At 38.5% G+C, this 27,451-nt stretch overlaps 1 protein-coding gene across 4 annotated transcripts in view; it reads left to right on the top strand.

Annotated features, from left to right (window-relative positions):
* LOC127425343 (triple functional domain protein-like) overlaps positions 1-27,451 on the top strand; it is a 161,316-nt gene that overhangs the window by 93,186 nt on the left and 40,679 nt on the right. For all 4 annotated transcript variants that reach the window (XM_051671204.1, XM_051671203.1, XM_051671202.1 and 1 more), the window contains exons 6-18: positions 258-800; positions 1,675-1,797; positions 4,441-4,632; positions 6,456-6,587; positions 7,583-7,813; positions 10,422-10,544; positions 12,006-12,197; positions 12,362-12,531; positions 17,134-17,308; positions 17,666-17,861; positions 21,231-21,397; positions 24,344-24,463; positions 26,897-27,088. In XM_051671204.1, coding sequence (XP_051527164.1) covers positions 258-800; positions 1,675-1,797; positions 4,441-4,632; positions 6,456-6,587; positions 7,583-7,813; positions 10,422-10,544; positions 12,006-12,197; positions 12,362-12,531; positions 17,134-17,308; positions 17,666-17,861; positions 21,231-21,397; positions 24,344-24,463; positions 26,897-27,088 — 2,556 coding nt within the window. The remainder of the gene's footprint in view (positions 1-257; positions 801-1,674; positions 1,798-4,440; positions 4,633-6,455; positions 6,588-7,582; positions 7,814-10,421; positions 10,545-12,005; positions 12,198-12,361; positions 12,532-17,133; positions 17,309-17,665; positions 17,862-21,230; positions 21,398-24,343; positions 24,464-26,896; positions 27,089-27,451) is intronic.

Below are 27,451 nucleotides of genomic sequence, written 5' to 3'. Positions count from 1 at the left end.
TAGAGATCCCGCCTTGGTGGTCATTAACGCAGCCTGGAATGGCAGCATCAATTCACGTAGGTTTCAGGGCTTTAGAAAGTCATATTGTGCAGGCTGATGCTATGCATTTTGATTAATTTTCATATTTCACCCCCTTCATTTTCTCTCTTACCACGCTACCCTTATTATTCCATCCCCCTTTACCATCTTTTCCTATTAAATAAATCCTTTCCTTCCATACCTTTATCCCTCTATTCATCCCTCACTCCCACCTTCAGACTACCATGGTGTCCCTGGAGGGCTTATCCAAGGTCGTGGACCCATCCCAGTTGACATCCGACTTTGAGGGCAGCCTGGACTACAACCATGAGGAATGGATCGAGATCCGCGTGGCCTTTGAGGACTTCACAGGCAACGCCCGGCACTTGCTTGCCCGCTTGGAGGAGATGCAGGAAACGGTCACACGCAAAGATTTCCCCCAGGACTTAGAGGGAGCTCGACGGATGATAGAGGAGCATGCAGCCCTGAAGAAGAGGGTGATAAAGGCTCCTGTGGAGGAGGTGGACAGTGAAGGCCAGAGACTGCTACAAAGGATCCAGAGCAGCGAGAACTACGCTAACCGAACTGTGCCTGTGCCTCCAGGGCAAAGAGAAGGGCAGGGACAGCCCAATGCAGACACCCAGGGTCTGGTGCCCCGCATTTCAGGCCTACTGGAAAAGCTGCACAGCACCAGGCAGAACCTGCACCAGGCCTGGCACATTCGCAAGCTGCAGCTGGACCAGTGCTTTCAACTCAGGCTTTTCGAACAGGATGCTGAAAAGGTGAGATTATCACATACACAAGAGACAGGAAAGAGTTACAGCCTTGACTACTAGATCATCTCTCACCAGTATATGATTTAGGAGTTCCACTGACTAGTCAATAAGTTCTGCCACTAGTCACATTGGGTATTTGTCAACTAGACTTTAGTTGCGCTTTTTGTATACATGGCGACACTGGGAAGGACATTCCTCTGTCCACACACTATGTTCTAGTGTAGATCTGTGTCATTAGTTTTGTAGAGTAACATGAGACTACTAAATATATTTTGATTTGCACAGAAGTAATATAAAGTGAACACGGATCGTTTTGTAGGGGTGGGAGAGAAAAAAAAATCACAGATGCATCACATGAGATTTTTTCTCAAAGTGTTCTTGGTCAGTCCACAAAATTTCACAATTGGAATTTTAAATGAATTATAAATATTATTTTTATTAAAAAAATTGTACGCAGGACAAAATTCAGAGATACAGATAAGTGTGGTGTGTGGTGTTTAACGCTATAAAAACGGCATAGTGAATGGATGGTGTTGTGTAATGTGAAAAGATCGCTGCATTAAATTGCAGTAAACCCTACATGTTGAATCTTTCCTAAATAGTGCAAATATTTACAGAAGATCTTATTCATCTCAATGCTTCTCATAGTGGGTGGAAGATTTGCATGTTACTAGGAAACCAGTAGCTATTTTTTGCTCCTGAGAAACGGGTCATTTTTATGATTTCTATTTATATCCATATCAGCTGTATGAACACAATGATGCACGTGCTGCAACATGCACCCAGCGGGATTTCTTATATTACATGGTCATGCACGCACACGCACACCAGCCTCCAGCCAAATGTGTGCCTGATGTGTGTGGTTGCTGTATCTCTGCAGATGTTTGACTGGATCATGCACAACAAAGGGCTGTTTCTGGCAGGCTACACTGAGATCGGCAACAACCACCCCCACGCCATGGAGCTGCAGACCCAGCACAACCACTTTGCCATGAACTGCATGGTGAGAAGATCAGACACTTGTCAAATAGAATTACATAATCTCGAGTAGCGTTGTTGTCACAATACAAAAACTGTAGTAGTTAAAGCTAATAATAGTACAATGCAAAATGTATTTTTTTTGTATAAAATGTATAAAAGCGGATATGTTTAAATAGGAGTGAATGGAGCGAAGTGTAGTGTGACTGGGGCTTTATTAACCAAACAAACACTGATACCATGTGCTCAACTGAAACAGTAGTCTTATAATTGTATTTAGTTTGTGTAAACATCCAAATGTAAATATAATCCCATTACTAAAGTTTATTACATGAGACAGATTGTACATGATACTGATGTTGTCCAAGGGCATTTTAATGGATTGATTTTTTGGGTACTTAGTCTGTCTGTGGTGGTTTTGAGCTTCCCCTATCAGATCACAAAAAGTCAGTATTGGATATAGTATTTGAAAGTGGTCACTGCGCCAGTACTTGCATCCTGAATCACATAATACTTCTTGAAAGTACACCCTGATATTCTCACTGACTTGTGTTTTTCTTGTATTTTAGATGCTTTAGCTGTTTAAAGGCTGTGAAATGCATATCATTATGTAACAGGTGATTCTGTATTCAGTAATGGTGACTTATCAAATAATCAGTTTAGACGTGATCCACCTGTGCTTCCTGTTTGGGTGGCTGCCCACCAGCTGTGGGTCTGGATAGGGGACATATTTTTAAAAGCTCCATTACTGTAGGAAGAAATATTGATCACTTCCTGTTTAAAGATGCAGAAAGGGGATGTAGGCGTATTGAGCTGTGGTAAGCGTTCAGTTGTACATGTAAAAGTTTAAAGACCCCATGAAATGGCTTGATGTGCACAATTTTCTTGCCTGTGTCGTATTTCCCATTGAAACAGTAAGTTTTGGAGGGACATATCAAAGGGATTGTCTGTTTTTCTTTTAAATAATCAATAGGTTTTAGTTACATCAAAGACTTAAACCATGATTTGCTACTTCTTGGTCGGTTGCAAGTAGAGGGAAATTTTTTCAGTTTTTTCAAGAGAAAACTGTAGATTGTAAGTGCGTATTTATGCTAATTTTGTCAACGTCAGGAGTACACTAGCATATGTAGATGGCCTCAAAATTAACACACATGGACTAAAATACACAAAACTCTGATTTTGATTACGTGGGGTAATGTACATGTTAATTTACTTTTTATCTGCATATTATGAGCTGTTATAGGATATATTCAAGAGCCATGTAGCTAATAGTTACTCACTGATTTTCGTCCTAATTAGCTTTAAAGTTAAGCTTTAAAGATCCCTTGTGTCATATTTTTGCTAATGAAGAGCCTTTCTTCAAGCTGTCAGAGGAAATGAAGCAGACACTCAAAACAAATCATGCATTTTCAATGAGAACTTTTAGTTGTTCCTGCTCTGACTTGGAGCTCTGATTTATTGATCAGAAAGTAAGTTATTTGACTTGCATGCTGCTGAACTTCATCTTGCATTAATAACAGACAAAAGTCTTCCAATAGCAGTATATTATGCAGACAATCCCAGTAAAGCATCAATTCAGAAGCAGTATGAATCTTGGAAACAGACACTGTAAGTCATACCTCACATTGACATGTCGAAGAGCTGTTCATTTAAAGGGATGATTGGGACTGAAATATTTAACGTTATTTACATAAGAAATAGTTGACGATAGGTTGTAAAATTATTGAAAATTAATATGCACCTGAGGTGGTAATGCCTTCATTTTCAATAAATCAACAGTCGGCAGTCACTTATTCTGCTTAAACCAGGGTTACCACATGTCTGTATGTCTACTTTATGTTATTAGGCATGTTCTAAGTGCCCAACTATGTTCTCCAATTACGGATCTTGCTTAAAACAGCCCATAATGTGGCATTATGTGGATTACCACAAAAAATAATTTCGACTAGTCCCTCCTTTTCGGATCGAAGTTGCAGTGAGACACTTACAATGGAAGTGAATGGGGCCAATTTTTGGAGGGTTTAAAGGTGGAAATGTGAAGCTTATAATTTTATAAAAGCACTTACATTAATTCTTCTGTTAAAACTCATGTAGTATTGGAGCTGTAAAGTAGTTTAAATCATCAGTTTTTCAGTCATTTTAGGGTTTGTTGACATTACATCATGGCAACAAAGTTGCAAATTTGGCCATAACTGTACACAGAAAAGATTAGTTAGTGATTTTTATCACACGAAAATTATGTTAACACATTTATTTTTTTAAGTCTTGTGGCTATACTTTTGAAATAGTGAGTATTTTAACGTTTACGGATTGGCCCCCTTTCACGTCCATTGTAAGTGCCTCACTATAACCCAGATTTGTGCTTTTTTTTTTTTTTTTTTTTTTGAGAAAAGGAGGGGCAAGTCAAAATAATTTTTTGTGATAATCAATATTATGCCACAAATGCTGTCGATTGATCTTAACTTGGATTGAACCCGGAATATTCCTTAAACAGCTATCAACACTTATAGAATTCAACAATGTCATGGTACCGTATAATTAAATGTATAGGATCAATTAACAGTATGTTAAAAATTAGTGTGAAATGATTTGTTAAAAAAAAGCTCTAGGTGTTAAAATCCCAAACTGTCAATCTAACAGAAGATATTGTTCTGTCATGGTTCCTCAGAATGTTTATGTAAACATAAACCGCATCATGTCGGTGGGGAACCGGCTGCTGGAGGCGGGCCACTACGCCTCCCAGCAGATCAAACAGATCTCAGGTCAGCTGGAGCAGGAGTGGAAGGCATTTGCTGCCGCGCTGGACGAGAGGAGTGCCCTGCTGGAGATGTCTGCTGCTTTCCACCAAAAATGTGACCAGGTGAGAGAGAATGCTGCAACAAATTGTTGTAATAATAACCAATACTAAACAGAGCTCAGCAGGGAGATCTGTGAATACGTGTGAATTGGGATCAAGTAGACCGTAGAAGACCTTGTGAGGGTTTTAATTATGGAGAGAGAGAGTAAGAGGAATGGATTGCTGATTCTGATGATAATCAGACATTGTGTTCACTTGGCTTTAAGGCCCTCATAATCAGTAAACCATAGAATTCCAAAAAGACGGCAGACAAGAGAATGCACGCTTACAGATCAACACAAAACTTATCTGTTTCTTTGAATTTTCAGTATTCACTTGTCCTTCATGAAAGTGAAAAAGTCTGACTGCAATAGCATGTGCTTGTGAGACTGCATGGAATATTCCTCTCACATAATGCAGTCTTTTCAAAGAGAGCCTATATCAACAACAGTCTCTTTTCCAGAGATTTTTGTTCCTTTGAGTATCATCCCAACTGTCAGTCGAGACTGCTTTCTGCAGTCCTCATGCATGTGATTCTGTTTGAGTGAGACTCGGCTCCTCTGCTGTTCTGCTCTTCAGGGGAGGAGGAGATGTAAGAAGGATTGATATTCAGAGTTTAGCATTTGATGCATGTCCTTTATCATGCCCTGTATTTCCCCTTATTACAGTACATACTTTTAGTTCATTCTGGTTCTTTTAATGTCAGGCTCAATATAGACTTTGCATACCGGAAACTATGAAATTGCCAACAATGCATTATATTGTCTTGAGACTTCTGAAACCTTCAATTAAGAAATGATGTAGTGCCATTATTAAGAGGAAATTATGTCAATGAATAGTTGATCATGGCCACTTTTCGATGATCATTCCATTCCAAATTTATTCCTGTATGACTTTTTCCTTATGCGGAACACAAAAGGACAATTTTTCTTGAATACCCCTAGCCATCTATTCAATATAATGGCAGTTAAAAGCGACTCTTTTTAAAGCTTAAAAAAGCTTAATGCTGAAGTGTGTAACTTTTTCAATGTTAAAATAGTTTCTCCAATCCCAGTTTAATAAGCAGAGACAACTGTAAGTAAGCCATTTGTAGGGAAATTTCTCAAACCATGTGTTTTGGTGGTGCTATTAAAATTCCATCCAGCCCAACACAACAACATTGGCCGTGAGTTGGGCGTGGGATTATCTGTTTGTTTGATCAAAGAGAGGCGGGGGCGTATTTGGTAGGCTGTTTGAAAACAAATCTATAGTTTTGCAATTCTGTTCGGTAGTTTTAGTGGTGCAGAAATTTTGGCACAACAGATAGGTGAGTAATTTATAGTCTCAGGCTCAGAAGGCATGCCCACTGACCGCCCACAGTCCTTCTGATGCACATAGCACACAAAATTGGGTAAAAAAAAATGTGCTTTCTCAAACCACTTAGCACAAATCTTATTGGCTGGTTTGATGGAACTTCCATGAGTAGCAGCACACAGAACTTTTCATCAGTCCGCCTAGAAAGTCGTGTTCACAAGGTTCCATGTTGATACAGTAGGGGCTTTTGAGGACAAATTAATCACCAGATATGTCCAAGTTTGCCGGAGGAAAAGTACTTTTCGAATGAGGACTGCGTTAAATAAAATTCCATCATATGAACACCTTATTCAGAATAGGATAATACAAGCAGAACTCTTCTGAATTTGGAAAGCATTCATTGTATTATCAGAACCAGCTTCAGTACCTTTGGGTTGTTCAGTGCTGTTTCAGTACTGTATATTATTGTTCCTAATTTCAGCTCTAACCAAACAAGGGATTTTAAAGATTAGATTATTCTATTGTTAATGCATGTATCTGCATCTTTTTTGCAGTACATGAATAATGTGGACTCATGGTGCAAAGCGTGTGGGGACGTGGATCTGCCTTCTGATCTGCAGGACCTGGAGGATGCCATCCACCATCACCAAGGCCTGTATGAACACATCACCGCTGCTTACACTGAGGTACGTAACTGATTGTATGGTTATGTGTGCACATGTATGTACTTTTGTTCCCAGAAGTGAACTAAAATCTGACAAAACGTGCCTCTCAGGATTGTCCTAAATTGCAAAAACAATTCATAAATTCATATATATATACAGATATATATATATATATATATAATATATATATGCATGCACTGAAAATGCTAAAGATTTTTCATTCAGTCTGTAGTAGAAATCATCTATGTAATAAGGTATGTCCCCATTTTGCCAAGTAAACGTGTGTGTGTGTGTGTGTGTGTGTGTGTGTGTGTGTGTGTGTGTGTGTGTGTGTGTGTGTGTGTGTGTGTTAGTACATAATAAGCTATAGTTGGTGACATTTGGCATTGTATTTATTTCGGGGGAAAAAAATAAAAAAAGGTTTACTTTTATTGGTAGAGTTGAGTTTAGTCTGGTGTAGTTATAATTAGTTTTTCATAAACACAACTATAGGCTAAGATATGTTCCCTTGTAGATAGCTAAGTAGGTTTGTGTGTGTGTGTGTGTACATGTTTATACTGCATTGTGGGGACCAAATGTCCCCATTAGGATAGTAAAAACCTGAGATCACCTACCTTGTGGGGTCCAGCCAGCGGTCCCCACGAGGGAAATTATTAAACATACTAAACAATATTTTTTTGAAAACGTAAAAATACAAAAAGGTTTCTGTGAGGGTTAGTGTTAGGGGATAGAAATTATTGTTAGATCTGTATAAAATCCATAAAATGCATGGAAGACTATGGAGAGTCCCCACAATTATATAAAAACAAGTTTGTGTGTGTGTTGACAACAGCTTTAAGTGAATTGATCCCCACATAATTGATTCTGGCACATTATGCCAATTACAGGCACATTTACAATGGAAATTGTAGCTAATTATATTCATTATAAAAAGCTGAGCCATATTATGAGTCAGAACAATACACTTTCATTGTTCAATAGGCTTGTACAGTCATTGTCTTCTTATTGTCTCACAGGTGAGCCAAGATGGAAAAGCCTTATTGGACAAACTTCAGAGGCCGCTGACCCCCGGCAGTGCTGATTCGTTAACAGCATCAGCCAATTACTCCAAAGCAGTACGGCATGTTCTGGATATCATCCATGAAGTTCTGCACCATCAGAGGCAGCTGGAGAACATCTGGCAGCACCGCAAGGTCCGACTGCACCAACGTTTGCAGCTGTGTGTGTTCCAGCAGGACGTTCAGCAGGTAAAACACACACACTCATTCATCTGAATATACACCATTAGATACACATGGACAGAGGTACTGCTTTGGCTCTAACAACAGGATGTGGCATTTCATAATGCCCTGGGGTAGGATTTAAAAAGTATGGGGATGATACAATGGGATGGAAGGATGGGAGGGAGAGAAACACAAAGGAAAAGAATAACGGTCTGCATTAATAAGTGTATAGGCTGGGCAACAGAGCTGTGTTTCCAAAATAGCTGGTGTAGTTATGGTTGTCATGATACCAAAATATCAATCGTTGATACCAGTGCCTGTGAAATTGTACAATTCTATATCCCAATTTCAATATCACTGCAGAAACGAATATGCTATTGAGAACTCCTTTTTTTAAGTTACATTTTATTAAAAATAATAAATATATGCAAATATAGAAAAGTTCCTAATGAAGGTAATAAAGTTTAATATTTCACAGTTCTCTTTAATATAGAGAATTGTGAAATATATAGTCTTATTAATTTCAGTATCATATTCTGCCACTATTATGTCACTATACACACTCCTTTATTGAAAAATGTAAATGTGTGTATATATATATATGTATGTATGTATGTATGTATGTATGTATTTATACATATAAATGATGCGATCCAAAGTGCATTTGAACAGCGATGAAACACTTTCTTATGACGTGTTACATTCATACGAGCAGACAGAGAAGTACGTTTGAAGTAAGTTTGGAGCAGAAGAAATAGAAATAAACCTTGTGTAAATTGTCAGCTTTACGCTAAGCTAAAATGCTATTTCTAGCCATTTTACATGTACGTTACCAGTCACGATCATATTTTTTTATCAAGAAAATTCACGTTCAATAATTTTTTTATTGTTTTCCTGTAAAAATTATCTAAAAATCTTTAAAACAAGATCAATTTGATTTATCTTGTTTTAGAAACAACACTGCATAAGATATTTAGGTTTTTCAGAGAATGTATTTTTAACATGTGTATTTTGTCTCACTGTACTGGCAGAGTTTTTATAGTCAAAACAAGTGAAAAAATCTACCAGTGCTGAAGAAGTAATCCAAAGTATTTAGAATTCCTTACTGACCTTGAGTAATCTAACGGAATACGTTACAAATTACATTTTACAGCATGTATTCTGTAATCTGTAGTGGAATACATTAAAAAAAAAAATATATATATATATATATATATATATATATATATATATATATATATATATATATATATATATAAAAAGTTCCTGTTGAAGGTCTCTGACCAAAACGTTGATCTAATACAGTTTGAAGTTTCTGAATTTTTTATACCAATTTCAGTATAACAATAGAAACTAATATGCCATTATCCAGTAATATGTCATTTAAAAAGATGCATTTTTTTAATATCAATATTAAATATACATTTAAAAAAAGGTCTCTAACTAAAACGTTGATCTAATCAAGTTTTTCAACCTGTATGACAGTGTGCAGGACTTTTTCTATTTTTTTTTTATTATTTTAATGTAAATATTAGCAAATGAAAAAAAAATTTCTTAAACATTGGTTCAAGGTTGTAAAAAATTAATAAATATATATATATATATTTTTTTTAAAAACAAAACAAATTAAAAATAAATAAAGAGATAAATTGTGTACATTGTTTTCTGGTACGAAGAAATATTTACTTTTTTTCAGGTATCTAACAGCATCATGATTCAGGAATCTCCTGTCAGTATTGTTGTTTGATTAATATTAACATAATAAAGAGCAGCAGGACTGTTTGGCTGCATTTACACTGCAAGGCCATTATTTTACATACATCAGACTCAATCCAGGGACTGAATTGAGAAAGACTGGTGTAGTTTATGCTATTCTACTTTTACTATCGACTTGTATAGTGAAGTACTGTTGCTTTTACAATCTCTAGATGTAATAAAACAGAGATGTGTTTGCAGGGCTGCAGTGTTTGTGCATTTCAGCATCAGACTTTTTTTTATATCCAAAGCCATACTTCAGGACTGGCTTGAGCTGAGCATGTTATTTCTGTTACTGCTGTCTCTTTAATATAGGAGAGAAAACACAACCGCAACATCATGGCTAAAGTTCTTTGGGATTACAGTTGTTTGCATACAAACTGAAATAGTCAAGCTTAATTTAAAGTCAAGGATAACCCACTGCTGTAGATTTTTGCTCTGGATCTCTTTTCTTTTGTAAATTGTGTTTATAGTTACATAGGCTCAGGGACAGTGTACTGGTGCGGAGATTGTGGTTTTCTGCAGAGAGCTGTTCAACTAACAGAATGTAGAATGGCTAATTCTGTGGCCGAGGGAAAGTGTTGCCATGGAAACCAATATTCCGGTGCTGGGGATGTGAGAAGAGGCAGAGAGTTAGAGATGGACTGTGAACGACACCTTTATGGGTCATATATGCAGAATTTTTTTTCTGTCCTCTACCTTTCAGACTCTCCTGTCATTGTACTTTGATTTGACTTCCATTACTGTAAACCGTTTGATAGGGCACATTCTCACTTCAAGAGGGACTGGAAAGCTCTGCCGCTGCCTCACAAATGTATATCTGTTTTATCTGTGTGTGTGTGTGTGTGTGTGTGTGTGTGTGTGTGTGTGTGTGTAGGTTCTTGACTGGATTGAGAACCATGGTGAGGCGTTCCTCAGTAAGCACACAGGCGTGGGGAAGTCTCTGCATCGTGCCAGAGCCCTGCAGAAACGCCATGAAGACTTTGAGGAAGTTGCTCAGGTTTGCCACTCACACCCACTCTTAAATTTTCCTGCTTGTATCCCCTCCCTATTTCCCTTTGGTTGTATTTGAGTGAGCTTTCTTGAATTGAAATGGCATACTTAAATGAAGCACAGCCTCGACTAAAACTGTGTATCCCAGACATGTGACATGGGAGCAAAAATTTCTCACCGTATGGTATGAGCATCATTATAAGAAGTATTAGGGGTATGAATCAGCAGGTACCTTGTGATACGATATTATATGGATATCTGAGTTGTGATAAAATAATATTAGGATTCTTGGTGTTTGGTTTGTTTTGTTTCAAAACTGTGTTGGATTGTTTTGCTTTTTTTACTCACATTTTTCTCACTTATCTTCATTGAACTTCGGGGCTTTGCACAACAAGCACTAAACTCACTGCATCGTTTTAGAGCCACAGAACTAGTGTAGAGCACATGCACATCAGTGACTATGTTTACATGAACACCTGGAAATGGCTTATTGCGAGAAATCAGCGTTCCGGTTTACATTCACTGTATAAGCGTCATACTCTTCAGACCCATATACATGCAGCTCGGTCAGTAAGCAGCTTTCTCTACAGCGATGCAATTTCCCCACAACGTTTGTGTAAATAACAAAGATGGCATCCGAGAAAGACTATTCTCTGTTGCTTCGCTCTTTTCCAGATATTCCAGAGTTGTTGCTGTTTTTGTTTCCAATAGAACTCCAGGATTCCCCCAATGTACAAGCACATCCAAACATGAGGGAACGTCAGTATTTTACATGGATGTGTATAAATGGGTTTAGTTTATAGTGTATGTGCTTTTCCCAGTGCACTCCCAGAAATGTTGAATTCTTTCTGCTGTATTGACATGGTGTTGGGCTCCATCCTATGATGTTTGTTATCCGGTCTGTTCACGCACATGTGCACTCTTCAAACACCCATCAGAATGCCGCTTATGTGTTTGCATTAAGATGCGTTCTCGAGATGCGTTCTGTTACATTGCTATCTCTTAATACCTTAAATGCATAAGGAAATCAGCATTCTCGTTTACATGACGTTTATGCAAAAGCTCTGGAATAAACAGTTTCTTAAGTGCATGTAAACATGGTCATTCTCACTATAAAAAGCGATGTGAGGCACGAAAACCCTCATTGTCTTGCAGTATGGAGGATCTGTTCAAGTATAGGTCTGTGTGGAACAATAATGGGTGTTTTCCAATCTGTGGGCATTTTCAAATCAGGATGGGCATTTCTGAACTATCCAATGAAAGTATGGAATCTCAATGAAAACGTCCACTGATTGGGAAAAGCCCATATCGACATAAGTCTCGATCTGTTCAGACGTCCTTACAAATTACATTTTTTGACCTAATGCCACAGTTCAGTCTCCTACCCCACCCCAAATAAAAAAAAAAATTGTACTAAAAATGTTTTACTACAATGTAGTAAACGGTATTTTTCCTCACCTTTAATCAGAATACTTACACAAATGCTGATAAGCTACTCGAAGCAGCAGAGCAGTTGGCCCAGACGGGTGAATGTGACCCTGAAGAGATCTATCAGGCCGCCCATCAGCTGGAGGATCGGATCCAGGACTTTGTAAGGCGCGTGGAGCAGCGCAAGGTCTTGCTGGATATGTCAGTGGCTTTTCACACACATGTTAAAGAGGTAAGAAACAGGAAATGCCAGAAGAACACATGATTGCTCAATGTAGTTATAAATACTGCATGACCAAATTTTTATTCTTAATTTAGCTAATAAAGTTTACTAAGCAAGTTTTGTATAGATTATTGTGGATGGATGATATTAAGATGTGTGACTTTTGTATGTAGCTGTGGACATGGCTGGAAGAGTTGCAGAAGGAGTTGTTAGATGATGTGTACGCAGAGTCGGTGGAGGCCGTTCAGGACCTGATCAAGCGTTTCGGGCAGCAGCAGCAGACCACACTACAGTTCACTGTCAACGTCATCAAAGAGGGAGAGGATCTCATTCAACAACTCAGGTACGTGCTTTTCTCATCTGTCCAGCAGCACTCTTAAATCACTTTTACTCTAGATGTTTTGGTGTGGAATGTGGATCTAAATTTGATTTGCCATAAAGTTTGGTTTGTGTAATTAATAATTAGCTTATAAGTTTGAATAGTAATTTATTAGGTTTTTAAGCAATAAAGGCTTGAAATTATACAGCTATAATGGTGGTGGCTGCTGCAGCAGAGAAACGTGAGGTTCAGTAAAGCAGAAAGTTTAGTAATGGACAGGAGAAGGAGGGAAAGTAGGCTCACCACTCTGTTTCCAGCCCCTCTTTCATCTTCAGCTCTGTCACTTTTCATCAACTCAACCCTGAATCCCTGACTACCAGCACCACTACAGTGAGCTGCACGACACCGCAAATAATAGGATATTCAGGGCTTTTAGAATAGTTTGATCCAACCCATAAGACTGATGATCACTGTGTAATAATTGTAGTTTATTAATGATTGATTACAGTGGAACTCCATGTTTGTGTGTGTGTGTACAGTAATGTGCAAAATTCTTAGGCGCAATAAACTTTTCACAAAAACATTTGTCTTAATATGGCTATTTATCTTCTGCTTTGTGTGTCAATAGGAAATATGAATTTTAGATTTCCAAACATTTCTTTTTCAAATAGAATAGAATAGAAGTTGAACAAGGAGTCCTGCAACAGATGGTATGGCCCCACAGAGTCTGGATCTTTAAAGATGTTTTTGTGTTTTTTTTTATTATTTATTTATTTGTAAAGTGTTACCGGTATTTATGATTAGCAAGAATGTAACAGAATCAATGTTCAAATGGACCTTCTGTAGCATTATGGCATAATGTTGATTGTGCATATTGTTTACCTCTTGTGGCTGTTCTTTTGAAACAGTGAGTATTTTAACATTTACAGGATGGCCACAATGACTTCCATTGTAAATGCCTCACTGTCACCCAGATTTGTGTTTTTTTATTTATTCATTTTTTTATGTATTTTTATGGTAATCAACATTGTCACAAATGCTGTCGATTTAGGCTAACCAGAATATTCCTTTAATGTTTCAGAGGTCAGGAGATGTTGCATATATTCATGGCAATGAGATTGTAAGCCGATAAGTAATTATATAAACGTACATTTTCTGAGTTTGACATGTATGGTTATATGTGTTAAAGAGAGAGTTTACACAAAAATGAAAATTCAGCCATCATTAAGTCTCTTTCTTCTTGTTCCAAACATGTATGAGTTTCTTTCTTGAGTGGCTTACAAAAAAAAAAAAAAAAAAAAAAAAGTAATGCAGAATGACTGGAGATTTTCAGCTGTATGTTAGTCTCAGAAACTCAACATTTACTTTCAGTGTTTGGAAAGAGGTGCAACAAAAGTGAATGGTGACTGACATCTCCTTTTGTGTTCCAGATAAGAAGAAAAGAGTTTGGAAAAAAAAAAAAGAATTTTAATTTTTTGGGTGAACTTTCCATTAAACATCTTTCAATTAAAATGCAGAGTTTTGCTGGAAAATAATTAAATATTTGTATAATAGTAAGTGCAATACCGGCAACCTGTGAATCACGGTACTCAATCTCAAAAATGTCATTTTAATGATCACGCACATGTGGTGGTAATCCTCTTCCTCCAACTCTCTGTCTGTGTAAACGTGATTTTGAGGATGACTACCTCCATGTGCATTGTCTCTTTCTTTCCGTCTCCCTCTAGTGTCTTATATAATCCTGCTTACGTAACAATTCAGTTAATTACGCAGAGGTGATACTTGAACCCCAAGAGCACACAGTTGCAAACAGAAAGCTACCCAGCTCACACCAACACACAGAATGCCCACACCATAGATACATTAGACACTCAGTACACTTACATGGACTTTAGAAGTTCGATTTCAGTCCGATTTTCAGTCTTATTTTTGCGAAGTCGTACTAATGTACCTAGATAAAGCGATTGTAGCTCCGCTTCGTTCGGCATGTCAACACATTAATCTGACAACAGTTAGCCCTTGCGTTGTGTGCATGCTCCGTACTGATTTACACAAGCTCTCCAACTCTCTCAGTGGGTATTTTTTAGGATTTGTGCCTGACAAGCCTTTGTAAAACCTTGGTGCTTTTGATCAGTAATGAAAGCGTTAATTATTCTGTTATTCTGTATGAAGTCCACTCAGTCACAGGAGCTCTGAAGGATGATAAAGCACATCACCATGGGAACAGACTCTCTGTAGAGTTTCAGCACTGAAGCATCAATTACGAGGGCCTTTGTTACCCCAATAACAGTGATTTTACTTTATTGCGCCATTTGTTTTTAATAAAGTTTAATCAGAGTTAACCCGCATGTATCCTTTGAGAGGGCATCTCTTACAGCCTCATTTGGAACTGAGGCTTTCTCTCTTTCTTTTTCCTTGCCCTCTTGAACAATTATTACTAAAGCTGTCCCTGATAATTAACCGTCTTTAATGAAAAAAGGATAATGCTGCATATTTTACATATCTCTCCAGTGGGCTTGTAATCCTTTCACATTAACTGCTTTAGGACCACATACAGTCATTTACATTTTTTTATGAAGTTTTAATCTCTTTAGAGCAGACTTTTGTTTTATTACATTTACATTTCAATCCTGAAGTCACATTCTCTTTCGGGCCCAGTTTTTGCTTGTTTTGAGTTCAGTATTATGCTGATTATTTAGTTGTATCACATTGAGCTCTGCAATGAACCAGGAGTTTGCTTGTTAATATGCTGTTAGGGACACTTTCTTTGTCTGCTTCTGATTAAGGCACTTAGCGCCCACCTGTTGCACTATTTTAGCCTAATTCCTGAACCTTATAAAATGACTCTGTGTCATCCATTTTATGTCAGATCCTTCAATTAAATCAATTTGAATAATGAGATGCTGTAGGCTGTTACCAATAAAATGAATTCAACATCAACTAATATTTGTAGGGCTGTATATTGGCATTGGTTTCCCAATTTAATATGATTCAATTACATTCCAATTTTGATACGATTCAATATCAGTTCATATGGAAATATTGTAGTTACAATGTCAACTGGCACGTTTGTGTAATTACATATTGCCTGCATACTGTGCATTCTGACTGAAACACGTTCCAAGATCACCGTTTTTTCTTCCCTCATTCACGTATTTAAAAATATTTAGGATATTAAGTTAACATAGCCTACAAAACGAATATAATGCAGTGACACAGAGGGGGAGATTATGGCATTTCTCCAGATTTGAAATGAGGGATGTGTATTTTGAGTAATTTTGTAGTTGAGTACTCTAACACAAACGATTAATCGGTTACTTGAAATTTAAAAGTTAACTTCAACCTTCAACTTTTGAACCTGTTTTTCTTATGAAAAATTTAGCAGTATGCATAAACAACAAGATCTAAATTAAAAAATGAAGAAGAAAAAAACCTTTTGCACTCACACATAGAAACATACTTTCAAAGTCTTCTGAAGCAATACAGTCACTTTAAATAATGGCAGAATTTTCTTATTGGGAAAATTAACCACAAGGTTTAGGTGAGAGAAGCAGTTTCAATGTTGTCCATGGCAGGCAAAGGCACAAAGGAAAATCAAATTGCAATATTTAACTAATGTTTTTACTAGTCGAATATTTAAAGCTGAATGAGTACTCGATTAATCGATTACTTGTGCACATCCCTAGTTTAGGCAGAGATATGATTTACAAAGTAAAAGTGGTTAAGGTTCTGTATTATTATTATTAGGTTTGTTTAACATATACAGATTAGTTAACATATTAATATTATTATTAAGTAAATTGTAGAATTTTGGTCACATTATACTTTGATTTTTCATACCTGATTATCTTAATAAATAAACATTTATCTCTCCTGCACTTTTTGCCCTCTAACAGGTAGACAGCAGCGTAAGTGAGATGGGCTGATGGACAGGGAAGTATAGCATAGGGAGTGTTAGTGTTACTCACTAGGACAGTTTATTTTGAATGAGAGGAGCACGCAGTCACAGAATTTAGCGTGGGAGCAGGACACTGAACTGATGCGGATTGAGAGAAGCGGAGTGCCCGTCTGTGCAGGTGGATAGTGCGAGGATCAGCCACTGTCTCGGCAACATCTACACGACAGATGGCACGGCGCACTACAAATACTGTATGTTTAGCGAAAATTCAAATGAAGATTGCGATATATTTATTTGAAACTATATTTGATGTCAATAATAAAAAAAAAAAAACAAGAACTCATTGCGGGGTAATTTTTGTGTGTGTGTGTGTGTGTGTGTGTCAATTTCGGTGGCATTTTCCCCCAAGCCCCCATTAATTTCCGTGCAGCCGAACCTCTGACTTAATAATTACTTGAAATTCCCACTGAGGTTTATATACTGCGAACCTTTTAATAAATATAACATCTCCTCTTGTTATTTGATTGCTCTTTCAAACTAATTAAAATAGCTTATTTTTGTTTAATCATGTAAGTGTCCAGTTTTGATTTATTATTATTATTATTATTGGCATTTTTAATGACATTTAATTACCATCTCATGAACCCTTCTACAGTTTTGTCATGAAACCCCTGTTGGGGAACTGCCATAGTAGTAACAACTTTTCCTTTTGCCTCGTGTTCCTGCAGAGACTCTGCTATCTCCAGCAATAAGACCCCTCACAACAGCTCCATCAACCACATCGAGAGCGTCCTTCAGCAGCTGGATGAGGCTCAGGCTCAGATGGAAGAACTCTTTCAGGAGAGGAAGATCAAACTGGAGCTCTTCCTGCAGCTCAGGATCTTTGAGAGGGACGCCATTGATGTGAGTTTTATATATGTAACTTCTTTAGGAGGTTTGTGTTGGAGGCAGTATGTGTTTAAATGTGTGCTGATGGAAATACCACCCTAGTTTAAGACTCCCTGCTGTCTGATATGATTAACCAGCAATTAAGTAGCAGCAATCTTCACAAGCCAAGGATGAGCTACACCTAAATGTGATTGCTCTGGCTATGTTCGGAATGGAATACCCTCTACCTAAGAGAGCCCATTAGGACAGTTTATCCTGGCTCTTTTGTGGAGTAATCTTGTTTTTTGCACACATTAGTATTGACATCTGTTACTCTCACACAGGCGACAGTGAGTTTTTGTCTGACCGCCTCAATTTCTTTTTTTATCTCAGATTATATCAGATCTGGACTCGTGGAATGAGGAGCTCTCGCAACAGATGAATGACTTTGACACAGAAGACCTGACGCTGGCTGAACAGAGACTGCAGCACCACGCTGACAAAGCTCTTACCATGAACAACCTCGCCTTCCACGTCATCCACCAGGGCCAGGAGCTGCTGCAGTATGTCAACGAGGTGCAGGCATCCGGTAAGTGAAAAATGCCAGTATGGGTTTTTACAATGACCGACCCCTATATCTATAGACCAGGATGCAAGGAACTCACTGTGCCTTTTAAAAAGTCCAAAAACAGAGTTTATAGGTGTGTAGGCCACAAAAATCCCATTAGAAAAGTTACAATACAATAAGCACACACTTGTTGTAAACGAAAGGGACATACACCACTATATGCGAGATTTGAGTTTTACTACAGGATGGCAAACGTTTCAGTCAGGCATATAGTGGTGTATTTTCCAACATAATGCTAAAAAACCTTCAATGAGATGTACACAACGTTTTACACAGTACTTATTCAGAAAATGAGCTGAAAAACTGAAAAAGTACATTATTAACAAGACTGTCAGTAGATTTTTTTTAATTGACACAAAGACCGCATGGCTATCGCAAGATGCCAATAATCTCGAAATGTGCCGAATATCCACAGGTTTAGCTGCCAAAATACTACTGTTTGAGAACCTCTGACATAGACAAATACACATGCTACCATTTAAAACATTTTCCTCAGTTTGTCAGACTGGCAAAAAATGAAGCGCCTCACACCAATGTTGTGATGCTAACATTAATGAGAGATGAACAGAGCACAGGGTCATTCAGCGGGCAATAGCAGCAGAGCTATGGGACATTACGCATATGCGTGAGGTAATGTAAGGTTAAATTACAGACTGAGCTTAGTGCCAGTGGACAGGTGTGCGTGTTTGCACTGAATTTAGACTGGATCAGTCTCTGAGGCATCAGAGGCATTTTAATAGCGATTTATCTCAATATCTCATGAGTGGACAAAATATGCTTCATTCAGATGTATTTATTGTTTTTCAGTCATTTACACACAACCTACCCTACCAACAGAGTTGGTATAACAGAGAAAATGAACACAGCACATTTTTCAAAATATGTAAAAAAAAAAAAAAAAAAATTATATATACACACACACGCTGTATATATATATACTGTATATATGTATATAGTTTTATGTGTATGTGGCGGGCGGGTCTGAGCGATGACTGTGCGGAGCGAGGCCGGGATGGACACCTGGGGCGAATGATCTCGCCCAGCTGTTGATGATTGCGGTGTTGGCGGGCGAGGGATAAAGCCACGACCAGAGCTGCAGTCAGGAGAGAGAGTCGCAACAAAGCTATGTGTCAGTGTGTGTGATTCAGAGCTGCTGCTGATAAGCAGAGCGACTGAGAGGTCAGTGAGCTGGAAAGCCACATGGGTGCATGCTGCTAGAAAAGCATTGTGTGATTGTGAAGACACTGGAAAGTGTAAAAATAAATGTTGTACATTTGGATGTGCATCTGGCTCCCACTTCCTTCTTCCCACACGAGCAAAGGTCTTTCACAGTGTATTATGACAAGACATATTTGCTTCCTTTTATGGTGTTTTAACAGACATAATGTTTAGAGGGGCACAGTGGAAATAAATAGCTCTGGTCAAGTGACTATTTGCACCAGTCATGTGAAAAAAGTCTGCACTGTCATTTACAATTGACAACTCTGTGTAAAATACATCAACATCTCCTTTTAGATCCCTTTCACCCCGTTCGGTGGGATTAAATGGGCTAATGTAGATTACCTGCAGGGTTCTAACATCTTCTGCTTTTCTACAGTGGCTAGTGCACTATCAAACGCACTGTTATGCAGAGACACTGTGACAGAACCTTGGAAACTGTGCGTAGCAGGGTTGATGTACAAAATGTAAAAAATTGTTTGCGCCGCACTGCCACAGAGGACTTTCCCAACAGTTTGCGATGTTCAAAAGCAGCCTGTGTATTCCCGTCTTGCATGCCAGTTTAAAACACTTCCTTTAGCACATTGGTTGATTAACAGGTGAGTTGATCCCGAAATTCATTCACAAACTCAACGGGAGAGTTCATTCATGATAACATGTAAACAAACAACATAAAAGAACGGCGCGCACCCGTTTAGGGTGATTCAATCAGAAGTGGACAAGCGAGACACATCACCATTATAACTGGTCGTATTATGCATCCTTTTTTGACTACTTGTGTTTGGATACGCGGGAGAGACTCTGGTATAATGACCGATTAATCATTAGGCCTATGTCAGTGTATTATTGCATGATGTAGCACAAAAAGTAAAAGAAGAAAAATAAATCGCTGAAAGCGTGCACGATTCTCTTAATTATACTTGTATTTAATCTAAGCACAAATATGACATTACGAGCAGAATTCGAAGTAATTTAGTGTAATACCTGAAGTAACAGAGCTTGAAATGTGCATGCTTAAAGATGAGATGAGCGGATTTTTTCCAAGTTATCCGGCAAACGTTATAATTCCTGGACACATTGGCCAGCACTAAAACTCTGGTGCACAGTGCAAGGCAGGTGTTCAAATGGCTGCTGCAATCATGTTACGAGCACTATCTAACTGTGTTTTTTGTGTGCTTACTTCATTCTAAATGTTCCCCTGCTTTGCTACATTGATAAAATGCTTGGCACAGGTCTTAGCATAATGTCTCCCACCATCTGCTTTCACAATGATCAATGCATAGTTTATTAAAACGGTCATATAAGGACGTGTGTTAACGGTGTTAAAAAAATTGTGGCGTTAAAGGAATATTGCATTAACGCGTTAACTTTGACAGCTCCTAATTTAATCCTACATTATTAGACAGCTTTCTACAGCACATCAGAACGCACATGTGATGTGGGAGATGAGCTGTGTGGTGGCTTAAGTCTGATAGCCAGAAGGTTTGATGGTTCAATCCTCACTAGGATCAAGGCATGAGCTGTTACCATTGTACCCCTGAGCAAAGAAACTGTGGTTATGTCATAATTTACTCAACCTCATGTCATTATAAACCTCTTTTTTCTGTGGATCACAAAAAGAGATGTTTTATGATAATATTCATACTACTCTTTCCATACTATGAAAGCATACAGTGACCATGGACTCTCAAGCTCGAAAAAGGACATAAAAGTAGTCTGTACAAGGCATGCACGGTATTCCAAGTTTTCTGAAGCTATGCGATGTAAGACGACATTCACTGGAAATCTTCTTCTCCACCATAATTCTTAAATTATCGCCATAATCAATCACAAGACACTCGTGATCCAATGTCGTTTGCCATAATTGACATCGAAACTGGTTCGACGCACCAAGTAAATGATGAAAGAATTTTAAGTGTTTACAGGAACTGTTCTTTTAATGACAAATTGTTCTAGAGGCATTGTCCATGCTATTAGCGTATGGTAAGTCGCTTTGGAGAAGTGTCTGCTAAATAACTACTTACTGAAGAAGTGTTTGTGTTATGAAATAAAGTGAGAGGTGAGAGCTAAAATTTGTCTTGTAAAGTTTGAACCCCTTTTCTTGTTCTCCAGGTGTGGAGTTGCTCTGTGACCGGGATGTGGACATGGCCACCCGTGTTCAGGATCTGCTGGAGTTCCTGCATGAGAAACAGCAGGAGCTAGATGTGGCTGCAGAGCAGCACCGCAGACACCTGGAGCAGTGCGTTCAACTCCGCCACCTACAGGCTGAAGTCAAACAGGTGTTTGTCTCTCTCTTTCAGTTAGCAAAAACTAAAATGTAATTTTATGTAAAGATTCCACAAAGAAAAAAGTTACAGTTTTTTGTTTTAGTCTAAGTGAGTTGCATATTCATACATCAGTGAAGTTCACTTGTTCATTAGCATCATTGTCTGCAGATGCAAGTTGTAATAATAACATTTTGCTGTGGGTATAGCTTATTAATCATATATACAGTGCATTCAGAAAATATTCAGACCCCTTTCACATTTTTTTTTTATGCTGCAGCCTTATGCTAAAATGCTTTAAATAAATTTTTTCACATCAATCTACACTACATACCCCATAATGACAAAGTAAAAACCAGATTTTTGATAACTTTTGCAAATTTATAAAAATATAAAAATCTGTAAAAAGAAATATCACATTGACATAAGTATTCAGACCCTTTGCTATGACACTTGAAATTTAGCTCTGGTGCATCCCATTTCTCTGGATCATCTTTGAGATGTTTCTACACTTTGATTGAAGTCCACCTGTGGCAAATTCAATTGATTGGGCATGATTTGGAAAGGCACACCCCTGTCTATATAAGGTCTCACAGCTGAAAATGCATATCAGAGCAGAAACCAAGCCATGAGGTCAAAGGAACAGCCTGCAGAGCTCAGAGACAGGATTGTGTTGCGGCACAGATCTGGGGAAATCTACAATTGAAGGTTCCAAACAGCACAGTGGCTTCCATAATTCTTAAATGGAAGAAGTTTGGAACAACCTGGAACTTCTTCCTAGAGCTGCAAAGCTTGTCGCATCATACCCAAGGGTATTAAGGGTTTGAATACTTAAGTCAGTGTGATATTTCTGTTTTTTAAATTTACTGAGTCATCAAAAATCAGGTTTTTGCTTCGTTTTTATGGGGCATGGAGTATAGATTGATGTGAAAAAAATTAATATTTTAAAGCATTTTAGCATAAGGCTGCAACATATCAAAATGTGAGGAAAAACTAAGGGGTCTGAATACTTTTTGAATGCACTGTATATACTATACACCAGGGGTACTCAATTGGCGGACTCCGGTCCGGATCCAGACTGAAGGACAATTAAATCCGGACCGAGCTCTGAAGCTTTGTGCTAGTTATCTGACACCTGGCTAAGTGATTATGTAAGCATACGTGTATTCACCCACGGAGCGGGAATAAATAGCGTTCAGCGCTATTCACTTTATTCCCACTCCGCACGCGTTCCCTCTCTCCCTGCTGACATGAGGCGCCGCATAAAGCCTAATTTACTGTAAATTAGGTGCGGTTATTTTAACAACAGTAGCGGAGACACCGCTACAGATACTGGCATCTTTCGCTTAAACACACTGCAGAAAACAAAAATTAAGTAAAGTGAAACTATCTTCATCTGTCTGATATGTGATTCAGCCGGATCAGCTAAGCCAGGTTTGTGTCAGGACAAGTTAACGTCTTAAGACTATAATGTTTTTTCCATCTAAATTCAGCTTCATTAATCAGCATGTTACGAGCCTTTCATAATAAACAGATTTTTGTTCTAATTTTGTGAAAATTAAACAGAGATGTCATCATGGCAAGGAAAGCCTTTTTATCCTTAAATTAATCAAACAGATATTTAATGCTTCACTGTTATGTAATTTATTTGCTTATTATTAGTAGATTCTCACTTTAAGGAAATATAAAATTGGTCCATTCAGGCTTTTACATTTTTATTCATTTTCTCTCAGGGGATACACCTGAACACAGTATTTTATCTGTCAAAAGGCCTCCTATGTCCCATACACTGGTATAGATTCTGAATGTAAAAATATTTCAACAAAACTGGACTGCTGTCATTCAGCTTCAAAACAAATTGTTGATCTTATCTTTTAATATTCACACCCAAGTGCCCTCGATTGATGAAGTCTTGATGAAATATTTTAATCTTTTGGTAGAAAAGATCTCTCAGACCCCACTAGCTGTCTCTGGGCCCCCAAAATCAGGATTTTTTTTTTTTTTTTTTTTTTTTTGCAAAGTACTATTGCTGTCAACATGGCAAGTTATAAAAACTATAAAAAAAAAATATACATAATTTCCTAGCCATATAATTACTGACACCATTTAAGCTACATACTATCCGGATCTTTGCTGGGAAGGAAATGTAGAGACCGGACCACTTGGAACTTTAATTGAGTACCCCTGCTATACACTGTGTGTGTGTGTGTGTGTGTGTGTGTGTGTGTGTGTGTGTGTGATATATATATATATATATATATATACACATATATATATACACATATATATATATATACACATATATATATATTCACACACACTTAGGTTGACGTCATTAAAACTAACATTTTTAAACCAATTCACAGATTTAATATTAGCAAACTGTAGTTTTGCCAAGTCGTTTAGGACATCTACTTTGTGCATGACATGAGTAATTATTCCAACAATTGTTTACATACAGATTGTTTCACTTTTAATTGACTATATTACAATTTCAAAGGGTCAGACGTTTAAATACACCAAGTTAACTGTGCCTTTAAGCAGCTTGGAAAATTTCAGAAAATGATGTCAAGCCTGCAGACAATTAGCCAATTAGCTTCTGATAGGAGGTGTACTGAATTGGAGGTGTACCTGTGGAATTATATTTGTGGAATTAACAAATCATAATCAATTCTAATCAAGATCTTGTGAATCAGAAACGAATTGAGAAATCTGTAGCACTCAGGAAACCCTTAGTCAATAAACACGTGTATTACTGCGAATGACAGTATCATCACTGTGCTAAACCTAATGCTAGAGACCTTTTTGATTCTTCTTTAAAAAAAAATACAACCTCTGTTTTAATTAAGTTTTTATAAATGGAGAGTGGACAGATTTCAGAATTTATGCATTCTAATGTGGAACTGCTGTGATTTGTCATTTGTGAGTGTTAATCTCTGACCTGTGTGTGACATGTTGCAGGTGCTGGGTTGGATCCGTAATGGCGAGTCAATGCTGAATGCTGGTCTAATCACAGCTAGTTCCCTTCAGGAAGCTGAGCAGCTGCAGAGAGAGCATGAGCAGTTTCAGCATGCTATCGAGGTCAGTGCTCTTGACTTCTGTTCCTCATCCACCTTTTCACCTCTCATTCTCTTGGTTATTTCTTCAGTCGGCCCATTTCCTTCTCTAGGTCTGGCACTCAAACTATAATTATTGTAAACATGCATTAGTGCTAGCATGTCTCCACATATTGTATGTACGCATACACACACACACACACAGTAACAAAACCTCTTAATGGCTGAGCATATTGATTGCTGCCTTGTTTTGCTGGCCCATTTTCCTGCCGCTCTAGTGAAAAGAATAGATGGTGCATGCTATGGCCTGAGCTGTCCTGTCTGTCTCATTTTGTTCTCCTGCACAGATAGTGGGTCTCATTCACTAATAATTGCATATGAAAAGAAGAGTTTTGGCACAACTAACAACTTATAGCTTATTAAGACTGCATTTATATGCAGAATGTATTCCAGATTGAGCTATAACATGCATCATTTTGTTAATCTGAAATAAGACTTACTGTTGAGTCAATTAGTTATCCATTTAAAACAAAATAAAAAATCAGCTTTACACATTCCATGTTTCTAAGGTCACCAGGATACTGTGATTTTTGCATGTAAACTCAGCAAAAAAAGAAACGTCCCTTTTTCAGGACACTGTATTTTAAAGATAATTTTGTAAAAATCCAAATAAGTTTGCAGATCTTTATTGTAAAGGGTTTAAACATTGTTTTCCATGCATTTTCAATGAACCATTAACAATGAATGAATATGCACCTGTGGAACGGTCGTTAAGAAACAGCTTACAGACGGTAGGCAATTAAGGTCACAGTTATATAAGCTTAGGACACTAAGGAGACCTTTCTACTGACTCTGAAAAACACCAAAAAAAATGCCCAGGGTCCCTGCTCATCTGTGTGAACGTGCCTTAGGCATGCTGCATGGAGGCATGAGGACTGCAGATGTGGCCAGGGTAATAAATTGCAATGTCCGTACTGTGAGACAACTAAGATAGCACTACAGGGAGACAGGAAGGACAGCTGATCATCCTCGCAGTGGCAGACTACGTGTAACAGCACCTGCACAGGATCGATACATCCGAATATCACACCTTCGGGACAGGTAAAGGATGGCAACAACAACTGCCCGAGTTACACCAGGAACGCACAATCCCTCCATCAGTGCTCAGACTGTCTGCAATAGGCTGAGAGAGGCTGGACTGAGGGCTTGTAGGCCTGTTGTAAAGCAGGTCCCTACCAGACATCACCGGCAACAACGTCGCCTATGGGCACAAACCCACCTTTGCTGGACCAGACTGGCAAAAAGTGCTCTTCACTGACGAGTCGTGGTTTTGTCTCACCAGGGGTGATGGTCGGACTCGCGTTTATCGTCAAAGGAATGAGCGTCACACCGAGGCCTGTACTGTGGAATGGGATCAATTTGGAGGTGGAAGGTCCATCATTGTCTGGGGCGGTGTGTCACAGCATCATCGGACTGAGCTCGATTGTCACTGCAGGCAATCTCAATGCTGTGCGTTACAGGGAAGACATCCTCCTCCCTCATGTGGTACCCTTCCTGCAGGCTCATCCTGACATGACCCTCCAGCATGACAGTGCCACCAGCCATAATGCTCATTCTGTGCATGATTTCCTGCAATACAGGAATGTCAGTGTTCTGTCATGGCCAGCGAAGAGCCCGGATCTCAATCCCATTGAGCACATCTGGGACCTGTTGGATTGGAGGGTGAGGGCTAGGGCCATTCCCCCCAGAAATGTCTGTGAACTTGCCAGTGCCTTGGTGGAAGAGTGGGGTAACATCTCACAGCAAGAACTGGCAAATCTGGTGCAGTCTATGAGGAGGACATGCACTGCAGTACTTAATGCAGCTGGTGGCCACACCAGATACTGACTGTTACTTTTGATTTCGACCCCCTCCCCTTGTTCAGGGACACATTATTCCATTTCTGTGTCTGTGAAACTTGTTGAATCTTTTTATGTTCATACAAATATTTACACGTTAAGTTTGCTGAACATAAAAACAGTTGAAAATGAGAGGACGTTTCTGTTTTTTTGCTGAGTTTATGCCAGTTTTACTCATGGTTAGTGAATGAGACCCAGTCTGTTTGCTTTTAACTTCCCCTCTTTTAATGAAGAACCAGGATAACATCAGATCTTCTTTATCTGGACCACTATTAGACCTGTAGGGACAAAGGTTGTCTATCAGAACAATCTCCTCATTTCCTGCTGCCGTCAGGCTACCATTCTTTCTGTTTTCTGTAATTACTAAAGGCTGCTCTGTAAGTCAAGATATAGGGTATAAACTGCCTTTTGTGGACAAATAATAAACTATCAGTTGAATCTCGCCCTTAGTTGTCTTAGGCCATCTGACTCCTGCCTGTCTGTCTTTTTATCTTTGTAGACCTGTAGTTTTAGTCCTTGTCTTTATGTGTTTTATCTGACATGTTTTCTCCTCTGTAAAGAAAACCCATCAGAGCGCCCTACAGGTCCAGCAGAAAGCCGAGGCCCTGCTGCAGGCTAATCACTATGACATGGACATGATCCGAGACTGTGCCGAGAATGTGGCGTCCCACTGGCAGCAGCTCATGCTGAAGATGGAGGACCGGCTCAAACTGGTCAACGCGTCTGTGGCCTTCTACAAGACCTCTGAACAGGTCGAGTGAAGAGTTTGGCTCACTGATGGGGTGTGGTGGTGCCTTTAAGTGGTCAAGCAGGGTGCTTAGAAGCCAGCAGGGTTATGCTGCATAGTAAATAATCAGATTGCTCAGGTTGTCTCCAAATACAGGGTTCCCACCATCATGGAAAACCTAAAATATAAATTTTTTGAGTTATACATCAGTCTGGCATATGGGGTAACGTTTGAAAACTTAGAATCTAAACTTTTCATAGACAACCGTCCCTTTGGTTTTTTGTGTCACAAATCAGCACCACCTACTGGTCATGTGGTAGAAATATTGATATGAATATAAAAGTCTTTAAAATAGCACTTAAATAGACAAATCATATATCAAATGAAA

Source organism: Myxocyprinus asiaticus, chromosome 34, assembly GCF_019703515.2.
Source record: "Myxocyprinus asiaticus isolate MX2 ecotype Aquarium Trade chromosome 34, UBuf_Myxa_2, whole genome shotgun sequence".
Taxonomy (NCBI): domain Eukaryota; kingdom Metazoa; phylum Chordata; class Actinopteri; order Cypriniformes; family Catostomidae; genus Myxocyprinus; species Myxocyprinus asiaticus.
This window is presented reverse-complemented; position numbering and strand designations above follow the sequence as displayed.